This window comes from Tachyglossus aculeatus, chromosome 14 (genome assembly GCF_015852505.1).
Source record: "Tachyglossus aculeatus isolate mTacAcu1 chromosome 14, mTacAcu1.pri, whole genome shotgun sequence".
Taxonomy (NCBI): Eukaryota; Metazoa; Chordata; class Mammalia; order Monotremata; family Tachyglossidae; genus Tachyglossus; species Tachyglossus aculeatus.
Genome location: NC_052079.1, coordinates 28682557 through 28697643, shown reverse-complemented (window position 1 = coordinate 28697643; position 15087 = coordinate 28682557). Strand labels below are relative to the sequence as shown.

General features: G+C 42.0%; 1 protein-coding gene across 2 annotated transcripts in view; it reads right to left on the bottom strand.

Moving 5' to 3' along the window:
* Positions 1-1298: 1298 nt before the first annotated feature.
* Positions 1299-15087, bottom strand: part of SYT1 (synaptotagmin 1) — a 675618-nt gene continuing 661829 nt past the window's right edge. For both annotated transcript variants that reach the window (XM_038756587.1, XM_038756588.1), the window contains exons 10-11: positions 12096-12229; positions 1299-1509 (exon numbers count right to left, since the gene is read on the bottom strand). In XM_038756587.1, the coding sequence (XP_038612515.1) occupies positions 1303-1509; positions 12096-12229 (341 nt within the window). In that variant the 3' untranslated portion in view covers positions 1299-1302. The remainder of the gene's footprint in view (positions 1510-12095; positions 12230-15087) is intronic.

The following is a 15087-nucleotide window of genomic DNA, read 5'->3' as shown; positions in this document are numbered from 1 at the left end:
TTTAAAGGACAAATTAAAACTTATATAAGTATAAAGAGTATATAAAAAAGATCACTAGCTGTCTGTTTTGGCTTAATTGAAGTGCATTCAGAACTATGGCTAAAATTTTGTCAACTTTTGATGGGATTACAATACTGTCTGTTTACCCCAAACTTATTTTGTGTTATGAGCCCAGCCGGCTGTGTTAAAAATATCCTGTATTCCTTCTAATCTGATTTTCTATAATAAAATATCTTGTTACAAAGTCTAATGTGTAAACTCATTCGAGTTATTAGAGTGTGTGAATCCGAGACAGAAGCCACGGGATATGCACAACGTGTATAAAGGTGACCACGGAGAGCTACTTTTTAATGGTTTGGTGGGCATTCACGAATGCTGACTTCTCCCCCCACCCCAGCTCCTTTCCCGTCTTTCCCACCCCCCCACCCCCAACCCATACGAACAGACACATACATGTACACACAAAACACTATCACGTGATTCCTCAATTATGCAGTACTATGAAAGAATTACCTCCCATTCAACTGGTTCCTCAATTGTAAGCGTAAAGCTATGATTGCAACTTTTTGATTGCAGGTATAGAAAAAAAGTCGAATCCTGGCCCGTGACTACGCTTCCTTGAGGTGAGCTGGGGAAGCTGCTCAGATCATGTTAGGTTGCCTGTGAATGAATTCCGCAAAGTTGGATTTACCCCTTGGATCTGCAGCATCAGTATACTTCGGTATTGGAATGGTTTCGTGGAAAGCTCAGATTTAAGTTGTCCTTTAAGATGTCAGTGTAACTGTACTAGTGCCTCACAAGTTGGAATTTTCACTGGAATGCAGACAATACGCTATTTACCCTATAATATATCATCAGCTCTCCTATATCTCAGTCAATTTACATCATTTAAAATAGAACATCTTATTAAAAACATCTAGATATACACAGATTAGGAAACAATTACAACATACAAATACACAAACTAGAAATCAAGTTTTAGCCTACTGGTGTATGTACAATGGTGGAATACGATAACTCATTTCTGTCATGCTCTATCTACACATCATATTGCTTAAAAGAAGATTTGGAGGGCCATAGGGGTGAAGAGGGGTTTAGGAGGCTCTCTACATTTAAAGTTGTGCAAATTAAAACAGGAATCGAAGTACCACTGATCTGTGTTAAGAATGCATGGCTAGAAATGAAAGGACCTAGATTACTGAGGTATTTACACATACTGGCTAAAGAGCACTATGTGGGCAAATGCAGAAAGGCTTCTCCTTCTCCGTCTTTGTCTTCTCATTCTCTTCTTCTTCTTCTTCTTTATTTCTTGACTGCCAGCATGGCATCCACCTCCTCCTCGACCTGTAAGGTGTGCCACTGGGCGATAGGTCGCCGCGGGTTGGCCAGCATATCTGACCAATGTCGTAGCTCAGCCCCGGTGCTGTTGTAGCCCACGAAGACTTTGCCGATGGCATCGTTCTTGCCAATCTTGTCATAGTCCAAAACAGTTACCACCACTTGCACTTTCTAGAACAGAAGAAGAAGGAACAACAAACCCAAATCTCACCTCATGTGGACAAATGAAAAACTCCATTCTGTTCTCTGGGAAACTTCTGCAAGGGGCTGATTTCTGGGACAGGAGGAAATACTTCTATCTATGGACATGTTTTCAGGTCTTGAGGCATCTGGCAATTTGCTAAAGTTAAAGCAATTTGCTAAAGTTACAGCATCTCTAACATACAATCAGTTTCTTTCCCTCTTCATTCTAAAAAGCTCATGTCATTGAAGAGAATAATCCAATTTTTTAAAAAGAATTACTTATGGGAAACCAAATTCATTTTCTTTTCTAAATAATGGCTTCATTCAATCACAATCCCACACAGATGTGCAACTCGGTTTCTTTATAGTATTTATTAAACATTTTCTTCATTTTTTTATTTTCTTTTGCTCTTGCCATTTTATTAACATTTTCTCTTTAGTTCTCATGGGGTCTGTATCTGACCATCTTCTTCATTAGATTCTAGGCAGTAATTATATCTCCAACTTTTAGTAGATGCTTCCTAATGTCGGGTTCAGTATTTTGCACACAATAAGCACACAATACAGTGTTTTGCACATAGCTCGAACCAATCAACAATTATTTTTTTGGGTATTTTTTTAAGTTTTCACTATGTGTCAGGAACTGCTTTAAGTGCTGGGGTAGAGACACAAGCTAATCAAGTTGGACACGGTTCCTGCCCCACAGGAAGGAGAACAGGTATTGAATCCCCATTTTTCAGCTGAAGAAATTATGAAATCTCTCGCTCTGTCCCTTCTCCCTTCTTTAACTTCCATCTTCAACTGCTCACCCTCCACTGGTTCCTTCCCCTCTTCTTTCAAACATGCCCACATCTCTCCCATCCTAAAAAAACCCTCTCTTGACCCCACCTCACCTTCTAGTTATCGCCCTATATCCCTCCTACCATTCCTTTCCAAACTCCTTGAACGAGTCATCTAACATGCACTGCCTCGAATTCCTCAATGCCAACTCTCTCCTCGACCCCCTCCAATCTGGCTTCCGTTCCCTACATTCCACGGAAACTGCCCTCTCAAAGGTCACCAATGATCTCCTGCTTGCCAAATCCAATGCCTCATACTCCATCCTAATCCTCCTCGACCTCCCAGCTGCCTTCGACACTGTGGACCACCCCCTTCTCAACACGCTACCCAACCTTGGCTTCACAGACTCTGTCCTTTCTTGGCTCTCCTCTTATCTCTCTGGCCATTCATTTTCAGTCTCTTTTGCGGGCTCCTCCTCCCCCTCCCATCCCCTTACTGTAGGGGTTCCTCAAGGGTCAGTTCTTGGTCCCCTTCTGTTCTCAATCTACACTCACTCCCTTGGTGAACTCATTTGCTCCCACGGCTTCAACTGTCATCTCTACGCTGATGACACCCAAATCTACATCTCTGCCCCTGCTCTCTCTCCCTCCCTCCAGGCTCGCATCTCCTCCTGCCTTCAGGACATCTCCATCTGGATGTCTGCCCACCATCTAAAACTCAACATGTCCAAGACTGAACTCCTTGTCTTCCCTCCCAAACCCTGCCCTCTCCCTGACTTTCCCATCACTGTTGACGGCACTACCATCCTTCCCGTCTCACAAGCCTGCAACCTTGGTGTCATCCTCAACTCCACTCTCTCATTCACCCCTCACATCCAATCAGTCACCAAAACCTGTCGGTCTCACCTCCCCAACATTGCCAAGATCCGCCCTTTCCTCTCCATCCAAACCACTACCCTGCTCGTTCAAGCTCTCGTCCTATCCCATCTGGATTACTGCATCAGCCTCCTCTCCGATCTCCCATCCTCCTATCTCTCCCTACCTCGATCTATACTTCATGCTGCTGCCCGGATCGTCTCTGTGCAGAAACACTCTGGGCATGTTACTCCCCTCCTCAAAAATCTCCAGTGGCTACCAATCAACCAATGCACCAGGCAAAAACTCCTCACCCTTGGCTTCAAGGCTCTCCATCACCTCGCCCCCTCCTACCTCACCTCCCTTCTCTCCTTCTTCAGCCCAGCCTGCCCCCTCCACTCCTCTGCCACTAATCTCCTCACCGTGCCTCGTTCTCACCTGTCCCGCCGTCGACCTCTGGCCCACGTCATCCCCCTGGCCTGGAATGCCCTCCCTCCGCACGTCCGCCAAGCTAACTCTCTTCCTCCCTTCAAAGCCCTACTGAGAGCTCACCTCCTCCAGGAGGCCATCCCAGACTGAGCCCCCTACTTCCTCTCCCCCTCCTCCCCCTCCCCATCCCCCCACCTTACCTCCTTCCCCTCCCTAAAGCACCTGTATATATGCATATATGTTTGTACATATTTATTACTCTATTTATTTTATTTGTACATATTTATTCTATTTATTTTATTTTGTTAATATGTTTTGTTTTGTTCTCTGTCTCCCCCTTCTAGACTGTGAGCCCACTGTTGGGTAGGGACCATCTCTCTATGTTGCCAACTTGTACTTCCCAAGCACTTAGTACAGTGCTCTGCACACAGTAAGTGCTCAGTAAATATGATTGAATGAATGAATGAATGAAAAGGTACAGAGAAGTAAGGTGACTTGCCCAGAGAAGGCAAGTGGCAGAGGTGGGATTGGAATCCAGGTTCTCTGACTGCCAAGCCTGTGCTCTATCCACTAGGCCCTGCTGCTTCTCTGAGGATGATGAGTTTAGAGTTATGCTAGCACTGATCTACATACTTTAGAAAAATATGGAGGTGTAACTGAGGAAAGTTAAAGAACAAAATTGGGAATGCGAGAACAGTTTAAAAGATTATTGAACAGTTATGGAAACAAGGTCATAGCTATAAATTAATGTTTGCAAAACGAAACTGTAGTTAAGGCCAGTTTTCTGGGGTAGAAGAAACAAAATGGGATTAGAGTTAGTGTTGGGGGAATGGAACAAGTAAACATGGTGTGAGGGGATATTTGTGATCTGGAGTAGTGTGGCCTAGTAGAAAGAGTATGGGTCCGGGAATCAGAGGAGGAGTCTCTAGAGGATTGCTCTCTAGACTTATAGCTCCTTGTGGGCAGGTAACATGACTAGCAATTCTGTTAGAATATACTCTCAGAAGCAATTAGTACAGTGCTCTGTATGCAGTAACTGCTCAGTAAATGTGATTGATTGATTGATTTGAATCCAGGCTCCACTACCTGCCTGCTGTTTGAATTTAGGCAAATCACTTAACTTCTCTGTGCCTCAGTTTCCTCATCTATAAAACGGAGATTAAATAGCTGCTTTCCCTCCTACTTAGACTGTGATCCCATATGGGACAGGGACTGTGGACAACCTCTAGACTGTAAACTCATTGTGGGCAGGGAACGTGTCTGTTTGTTGTTATATTGTACTCTCCCAAGAACTTAGTATGGTGCTCTGCATACACTAAGCACTCAAAAAGCATTCAGTATAGTGCTTGGCACCTAGTAAGTGCCTAATCAATACCGCAATTTTCAAAACTTGTTTTGGGCAGGGAATGTACCAACTCTATTACATTATACTCTCCCAAGCCCACAGAACAGTGCTGTGCATGCAGTAAGCACTCAGTGAATATGATTGATTGCTTGATTATTATTGGAAAAAGGTGGGTGGAGGCCATGGCAGAAGGTAAAGTGGGGGGGCACGTTTTAGGTCCCCAGCCCCAACTTTTGTGATTCTGCTTTCAGTGGTCACTGTACTACACAGACCATTTCTGCACTATAAAGTGACCTAGGAAAAAGTTTTACCTAAAAACTCTTGCCAGATAAATTACCTCGGCTCCCTTTCCTTCCTCCAATTATTTCCAATAGTAGGACATATCTGAATTCACCATCATCACACTTGATATTATTAACATTCCCTGAGAGCTTGGAAAATCTAATAGAAGTACACGATGTGGTCAGTGTACTTGAGGAACTTATGACCAAGGGGATTACCATCTGGAATGTCTCTGCCAACTCTGTTGTATGCTCCCAAGCTCTTACTACAGTGAACTTCATATAGTCTTGTCTTGTCTTACGCTGTCGAGTTGTCGCCGACCCATAGCGAAGCCATGGACACATCTCTTCCAGAATGCCCCACTTCCATCTGAGATTGTTCTGGTAGTGTAACTAACTATAGAGTTTTCCTGGTAAAAATACGGAAGTGGTTTATGGCTCCTTCCGTGCAGTAAACTTGAGTATCCACCCTTGACTCTCTCCCATGCTGCTGCTGCCCATCACAGATGGGTTTTGACTTGTAGCAGATTGCCTTCCACTAGCTAGCCACTGCCCAAGCTAGTAAGCACTCAATAAATACCACTGATGATGAAGGATGGTATTTTCTTTCAGCTCAAGAAAGACGAAAAGGCAACATTAGTAGCAAGAAGTTCTTTTTGGTAAAATATTTTGGGGTAAATAGGTTTTGGGGCCATCACCCACCAAGAGTTTCGTACAAAGCTTAATGGGGCTGGGAGATCTCACTATATCAGTATCTATATTATTACACATTTTTAACATAACACTCAGTGAACTTCTGTGGGGTGGGCTTATACAGATTTTCTTAGCCATGTGTGTTTTTTCTTTGGGGAGTATTTTTATTTGTTTTAGTCAAGCCAAGCATTTTCCCCTGAATCTGCTCTGCTCATTTAAAATTTCCTGGCTCATGGCTATGCAACAGATTGTATGCAGATCTTCTGAACTGGGAGGGAGAAAACAACAATCTCTTTTTGATGTTGAGGGGTCATGAATTCTCTGCATAAGAATACGAAGAATACTTGAGTAGTCCTGGCTCACAGAAGAGTACAAATCTACAAAGAGTGCAGAAGGCAGGCTCATTATTTTCATGTCTTATGCATTATACATTATACTTTGATTCTCTTTCTGTCTTGACAAAATGCTATCTCCTTCCTAGTTCTATCCTGGAAATCCAGCAACATGTTTGGCTTTAAGCATGCTCCAGTTTCAATATATTTGCCTTTACCATCATTTATGGTCGAAAAGTGGCATTTAAGCTTAAGGCAGTTTACAATCACAGTCCCAAGAGGAAGGTAGACTGTGTCCTTTGTAATCTCAATTTGTCCTTTTTGGTTACAATTTCAGAATTTGAAAAAAAAAGTTAGAGATATGAGTCATGGTCAAAATGACTTACTTATAACCCACAGGTTCCCTAGAATGATTCAAAATAAATTGGTGGGGAAAAACTGGAAGTCTCCAGTCTTGTCTAGTAGGTGTCATAAGACATTTCCATCCATTGGTTCACTAGTTCAAATTCGGTAGGTACGTACCAAGAAGTCACTGCAGTCAGATGCTTCAAGCAGTTCCTAGGACCTAATTTGACCTGAGTTTCTGTCTACCCTTTTTAGCTTTGGGGTCCCAAGAAAATACTACCTGCAATGTATTTATATATCTGGAATATATTTATTTATATTAATGTCTGTCTCCCACTCTGGACTGTAAGCTCGTAGTGGGCAAGGAATGTGTCTTTTTATTGTTATATTGTGCTCTGCACATAGCGACAACCAAACCATAACAAGCGCTCAATAAATACGATCACCTGACTGAATTAGTGAGTTATCAGCCTAGCATGTGTTTTCGATGCTGAGTGGGAATCAATAAATCAATGGCATTTAGTTGAGCTCTTACTGTGTAAAAGAGCACTGTACTGAGCGCTACAGAATTGGTAGACATGTTCCTTGCCTATAACGAGCTTACAGTCTAGGGGTGGGGGAAAGTACAGTGGGTTGGGGGTCACTCCTTGTCTACATTACTTAAGCTGGGGTACTGCTTATGAAACACTTTTCAATTTAATAATTGTGGTTACTATTAATGGCTTAATATATGCCAAGCATTGTACAAAGCCCTGAGGGTCTAAACAAGTTCATCAGATCCCATACGGACCCACAGTCTAAGTAAGAGGGAGAACAAGCATTGAGTCCCCATTTTGCAGGTGAGGGAACTGAGGCACAGAGAAGTTAAGGAACTAACTTGAGGTCAAACAGCAGCTAAGGGGAGAAGCTGAGATTAGACTCTAGGTCTTCTCACTCCCAGGCCTGTGCTCTTTCCTCTGCTTCTCAACCTCCCATTGCACTTCAAAATACCTTGGACAAAAACTACCAGAGAGGAGAATCTACTGCCTAGTTCTGTTTGAAATCTTTCATAGGTTAATAGGGCTGCATCTGATCTTGTAAATGAGCTCCCTTTTTGCACAAACAGCTTAGGATACAGCTGATCTGTAGGTTAGCAGTCGGTGAAGTGTTCATTACCATGGTGTCATATTAGACTTTATTTCAGATGATAGGGTTTGAAAATCTTTCTTAAGGGACTAGAAGCCTGATACACATGAGAGGTATTGTTTCTTTTAAGCAAAATGGCCAGGTGTTGACAATCCCAACTGCTGGAAGGTTGCTAGGAAACATTTTTTTGACCATTGTTTTTGAAATTTTCCCTTCTATTCAAAGCAATCTACTTTAACAGTTTGTTGACTATTCACCCTGTAAGTGATTTTCCTTTCTGTTACCTTCTCAATGACTTCACTCCCATTATGGTAACCTAGTTATTTTCCTCAGTGCTGTTTGGGGCAAATCAAAGGTTGGTTTGAAAAAAAATTTCCAGAATTCACATTAAGCTTAATGATTTTATTGAGTAGCTAGCCAGACACCATGGGCGAGATTCTCTTTTTTAAAAATCACAACTGGGCCAAGAAAAACTAGAAAGTGGTCATTTGAAACTTGGTTTCTGATCAAACCAAGGCTTGGGCAGCTCTTCATAATAACTGTGGCATTTGCTAAGTGCTTATTATGTACCAAGTACTGTACTAAGCACTAAGGTAGATACAAGTTAATCAGGAGGCACAGTTCCTGTCCAACATGGGGCTCACAGCCTAGGTATTTATTTATATTAATGTCTGTCTCCCCCTCTAGACTGTAAGCTTATTGTGGGCAGGGAATGCACCTGTTTATTATTATATTGAACTCTCCCTAGCACTTAGTACAGTGTTCTGCACACAGTAACCACTCAAATATGATTGACTGAGTGACTAATTAAGTAGGAAGGAGAACAAGCATTCAATCCCCATTTTGCAGAGGAGGAAACTGAGGCCCAGAGAAATTAAGTGATTTACCCAAAGTCACACATCAGGCTAGTGGCAGAGCCAGGATTAGAACCTAGGTCCTCTTTTTCCCAGGCCTGGGCTCTTTCCACTCAGCCACCCAGCTTCACATCTCCTTCAATGACCCAATCCAATGTAGGTCAATTAATCAGTGGTATTTATTGAGCATCTACTATGTGCAGAGCACTGTATTAAGAGCTTAGAGAATCCAATATAAAAGAGGGAGTAGACAGACATGTTTTGAAACCTATGCATTCAGAACATAGCTAAATTATTGTTCTGATACTTTAGGCCCCTAACCTCAAGACTAGGGCAGGAGGTTTGTCCTATCCACTGGCTAATTTAGGGCAATTTTTGTAGCCTCCACTGTAAGGGCTTCCATCCTTCTAGCCAGTGGATCTCCAACAGCCTCCATCTGGGCCAGCAGGAAAAAGGTTAGTAATTTAGTAATAATAATAATTGTGATATCTGTTACAAGCTTACTATGTGCCAGGTACTGTACTAAGAACTGGGGTAGAAACAAGCAAATGGGATTGGACACATTCGGGTCTCATAATCTCAATCCCCATTTTTCAGATGAGGTAACTGAAGCACAGGGAAGTGAAGTAATTTGCCCAAGGTCACATAGCAGACAAGTGAGACAGCCAGAAATAGAACCCATGACCTTCTGACTCCTAGGCTCATGCTCTATCCACTAAGCCATTGCTGCTCCCCATTTTATGTCTCCCATGTCAGCACTCTAGCATGACCTGACTACTTATTTTGAAGTAGCGTGGGCTAGTGGAAAGTGCCTGTGCCTGGGAGTCAGAGGAACTGAGTTCTAATTCTGGCTCTGCAACTTGTCTGCTATGTGACCTTGGAGAAGTCACTTAATTTATTTCTACCTCAGTTATCTCATCAGTTAAAATATAGATAAATACTGTGAGCCTCATGTGGGACATGGATTGTGCCCAACCTGATTAGCTTATGCTTACCACAGCACTTAGTACAATGCCTGGCACATAGTATATGCTCAACAAATAAGATTAAAGAAAAAGAAAGCACTACGGAAAAGGTATGGGCTATTTTGAGACCCTGCTATCCAAGAGCTTGGAGGCTTTTATGCTGTTCCAGGACTGAGGCTTGGATTGGATGTTGTTGCTTTTGCACAAGAGAGCCAGAATAATAGCAATAATAATAATATTTGTGGCATTGGTTAAGCACTTACTATGTGCCATGCACTGTACTAAGTGCTAGGGTGGATACAAGCAAATCAGGTTGGACACAGTCCCTGGGCCTCAGTTACTTCATCTGCAAAATGGGGATTGAGACTGTGAGCCCCACATGGCACCCCATGACGGGGGCTGTGTCCAACCTGATTTCCTTGTATCCACTCCAGCGCTTAGTACAGTGTAAGACACACAGTAAATGCTTAACAAATACCACAATTATTATTATTCTGGTTCTCTTCTGAAAAAGCAACAACACCCAACCCAAGTCCTGTGAGGCCCATGGGGGACAGGGACTGTGTCCTACCTGATTGGCTTGTACCTTCTCCAGTACTTAGGATGGTGCTCAACACATAGTAAATGCTTAACAAATGCCATCATTATTATATTATTACTATTATTCTCTATGCTTCAGTTACTGCATCTGTAAAATGGGGATTCAACACCCGTTCTCTGTCAATTACACTGTGAGCCCCAGGTGGGACAAGAACTGTATCTGACCAGTGCTCCGTCAAGTGCTTAGTACAGTGCTCTGCACCTAGTATCTGCTCAATAATTACCATTCATTGACTAATTATCTTGTACCTACCCCAGGCACCTAATGCAGAGCTTGGCACATAGTAAAGTGCTTAACAAATACCACCATTATTATTGCTATTTTGGGACTCTAGAAGCCAGGACCTGTGCAAATACTAGGAAAAAGAACAGAAGAAGCAGCAGCACTGCTGGCTGTTTTAGCAATCAATCAATCAATCAATCAGTCAACGATATTCTTGAGTGCTTACTGTGTGCAAAACACTGTATTAAGTGTTTGGGAAAGTATAATACAACACAATTAACAGCAATCTTCTGGGCATCCTATCTGGTCTGGGCCTGCCAGTCTGAGCAGCCAGAATTACAAAACATTTATCTCGCTATCCTGGGAAATATTGGTGAACGCTGCCTTTTTTTAATCTTATTTGTTATACATTTACTATGTGTCAAACACTGTTCTGAGCTCTGTGGTAGGCACAAGTTAATTAGGTCAGACTTAGTTCCTGTCCCACATGGGAATCACAGTCTAAGCAGAAACGAGAACAGGTAAGAAAAATGCTTAACAAATAACATTAAAGAAAAAGAAAGCAGTACGGAAAAGATATGGGCTATTTTGAGACCCTGCTAGCCAAGAGCTTGGAGGTTTTTTTTCCTCAACATTTTTTAGTTGAGGAAACTGAATCATGGAAAAATTAAGTGACTTGTGCAAGATCACAAAGCAGGCAATTGACTGTGCTGGGATTAGAATACAGGTCCTTCTGACTCCCAGGCCTGTACTCTCTCAACTAGGCTATGCTGCTTTTCATGTTGCTTTGGCAACAAATGTTGGGGTAGGCCCATGCAGATTTGGATTAAAAAATACATTTTCTATGAGATGATTCCTTTCAAAACTGATGCCTGAACCTGAGCAGAGACAGCATAAGTATTGAAAATTGCATCCTATTTTGCATCTTTTGATTCTGAAATGAAATGCACTAAATATCAAGATCCCAGACTACTGATGTGATTACAGGTTGGCATATAGAGTGAGTTTTATGTTTGAAATCCCCTTTTTATTCTATGATTGTTAAACAGTGCATTGAGGTTTCATGAGCATGCAGATAAAGATACACCCAATCCCACTGGGAAGCAAGGAAGCTGAATTTCAAGCAATTGAAATTATCATCTTGTAAATCATTTCATACTAATTAAATGAAAGATGCTGCCTGGTTAGCAAACCAGCAAAGAATAAAAATTACTCTCCCATCTCTCTTCATTAGTAGCTGGGATGCAATGAAGGAAATTAAATATTTCATATGATATGGGGAAATCCAGCAAAAACTAATTTCCTCATCCAAATAACTATTACCAATTCCCTTCTTGAGACAGCAGCATTGTCTGTTTTTTTTTCAATATCCATTCCCGCCTTACCTCCTTCCCCTCCCCACAGCACCTGTTTATATGTATATGTTTGTACGTATTTATTACTCTATTCATTTATTTTATTTGTACATATTTATTCTATTTATTTTGTCTTGTTAATATGTTTTGTTTTGTTGTCTGTGTCCTCCTTCTAGACTATGAGCCCGATGTTGGGTAGGGGCTGTCTCTATATGTTGCCAACTTGTACTTCCCAAGCACTTAGTACAGTGCTCTGCACACAGTAAGTGCTCAATAAATACGATTGAATGAATGAAAATGCTAACAAAGGTAATTAACAAGGTCTATGTGAAATATTTATGAGGCCCGGTGGAATGTTATTCAGAGGGAATACAGAATAATGCTCGACAATACCTGAATTTGCTCAAATGGTACTTCAAAGCTGAAAGACTCATTGTAGTAGGGATTGAGAGTGTTCTTTTTAATTGTTGTCTTTTTCTTCTTCAGCCTCTTGCCATTTTGCATCAGATGAATCTTCACATAGGGATCTGTGCAATCAAAGAAAGAAATGTTAGCAAAGAGATAATGTTGGTTTTTATCACATATATAGAAATATCACCAGTTTGGTAGTCCTAAAGCATTTAGGGAACCATCATGAGAAATCAATCAATCAAAGGTATTTATTGAAGCCTTACAGTGTACAGAACACTGTACTAAGCACTTAGAAGAGTACAATACCACAGAGTTGGCAGGCACGTTCCCTGCCCATGGCAAGCTTACAGTCTAAAGGGTGTAGCAGACATTAATATAAATGAATAATTTGTAACATATAATTTATGGATATGTACATAAGTGCCGTGGTGTTGAGAGTGGGGCAAATATCAAATGACCAAAGTGCCCAGATGATGCAGAAAGGAGACGTAGCTGGGGGAAAGAGGGCTTAATCAGGGAAGGTCTCTTGGAGGAGGTAAGAAGGTGGGGAGATTAGTGGAAGGGGTTGGTGGTGAGATAGATGAGATCAGGGAGCAGTTAGTAAGCTGAAGCTTGAGGAGCAAAGTGTGTGGACTGGGCTGTGGTAGGATAATAGTGAGGTAAGATAGGAGAGAGAGAACTGATTGAGTGTGAGACACCCTCTTGAACACCTCTGGCCAACTTACAAATGAACAAAATTATTAGTGAAGATGATAAAAACTTAACATGTTGTTAAAACAGGTACTTGCAAAAATCCACATAACTTTAACTCTTCTGCCTCCCACCCTCTTACTTTGGGAGTCCTTCAAGGCTCAGTTCTAGTTCTTCTATTCTCCGTCTACACCCACTCCCATGGAGAACTCATTCACTCCCGTGTCTTTAACTACCATTTCTATGCTGATGATTCTCAAATCATTCCTCCCTCTCTCTTTTGTAAAATGGTATTTGTTAAGCACTTATTATGTGCTAGGCAATATGTAAGCATTGGGGTAGATACCAGCTAAACAGGTTGGCCACAGTCCCTGTCCCACACAGGGTTCACAGTCTTAATTTCCATTTTACAGATGAGGTAACTGAGGGACAGAGAAGTGAAGTGCCTTGCCCAAGGTCACACAAGCAGAGATAGTGGAAGAGCCAGTATTAAAATGTAGGTCCTTCTGACTCCAGGGCCTGTGCTCTATCTACTAGGCCATGCTGCTTCTCTCCAACCCTGATCTCTCTCATCTGGAATCTCACATTTCCTCCTGCCTTCAGGACATCTCTATTTGGATCCTCCATTAACAACTCAAACTTAACATGTTCCAAACAGATCTGTGTACCTTCCCACCCAAGCCCTGTCCACCCCATGTCCTTCCCATCACATAGACAATACCGCTATCCTCCCTGTTTCATTATCCTCAACTTATCTCTCTCATTCAACCCACATACTCAATTTGTCACCAAATCCTACCAGTTCAACCCTCACAACATCGCTAAAATCTGACTTTTTTTCTCCATCCAAACTGCAACCACACTGATTCAAGCGTTTTTCCTATACTGTCTTAACTAGCACATCAAACTCCATGCTGACCTCTCGCCTATGCACTCAGAGCTGTACCCTCTAAGTACTTGATAATCATTCCACCCTCAGTTCCACAGCACTTACGTACATATCCATAATTTGCTTCAATGCCTGTCCTCCCCTCTAGACTGGAATGCCTTGTAGGAGGGAACCTATCAACTCCGTTGTACTGTACTCTCCCAAAAGCTTAGTACGGTGCTCTGCAAACACTAAATACTCAATGAATACCACTGATCAGTCAACTGATCCTTTAAGGAGAGGCCATGGCTCTCATTTTACTAAGGGAATTCCATGTAGCAGTAGACACATTTAGCAGTAGTGGATATGGAATTATTTACTTCTGGAAACTTGAGTGCATAACTGCTAGACGATTTGTATGCTGTTAAATAAGCCATAAAACTAAGCACTGGTTCATGTGCTTAAAAGAAATCCAGGAAAGTCCTCATGAGATTCAGGCAGCAGACCTAATCAAAATCAGGTAGTGAGCCTAATGGGGAATTTATTATGGCTCTCTTCTTTCTCTTCCCTTTTGGGCAACATGGATTCACGTGAGTCTGTGCTTCTGAGGGAACTCTGAAGGAAACTGCAAAATGGTGCCCAGGACCAACTTGAATTTTGCTCCCTGGGTAAAATTTATTTCAGCTGGATGACTTCTGAATACTGTTTATGAGGCTCTGAATTATTTCTATCCTGGAGAGATTGCTGCGTCTCCACCCATCACCTCTCTCCTGACCTCCCTCCACCCCCACCTTTTGAAAGAAGCAGAGTTGCCTAGTGGATAGAGCAGGGCCTGGAAGTCAGAAGGACCTGGGTTCTAATCCTACCTCTGCCATCATTTGTCTGTTGTGTTACCCTGGGAAAGTCACTTCAGTTCTCTGGGCCTCAGTTACCTCATCTGTAAAATGGGGATTAAGAGTGTGAGCCCTATGTGGGACAGACTGTGTCCAACCTCGCTAACTAGTATTTACCCCAGCATTTAGAACAGTGTTTGGCACGTAATAAGTGCTTAACAAGTACTATAATTATTACTAAATGCCATGAAAAACATGCAGAGAAAGCATGATATTGGAAGAAAGGAAGAAGATATAATCCTTGCCCTGCCCTGCACTGAAAAAGCTTGCAGTCAATAAGGGACTCTGGAAAACACAGCTACCTTCCACTCCCACCTCTATTTTTGTTTTTTTAATCCATTAGGTCTGAAGGACCTCAGGACTGATCGATGGAGAAACAGGCCTGACAAAGCGGAGAGCTGTATGTTCCTGAAGGGTGAACAGAAAGGGGGAAGCCAAAATATTGCACAGAAACAGAAAGGAGATTAATAACATAATGCCATTTTACAGTGATACCAATTTCTCCGTGTGTTTTCTTTCAGAA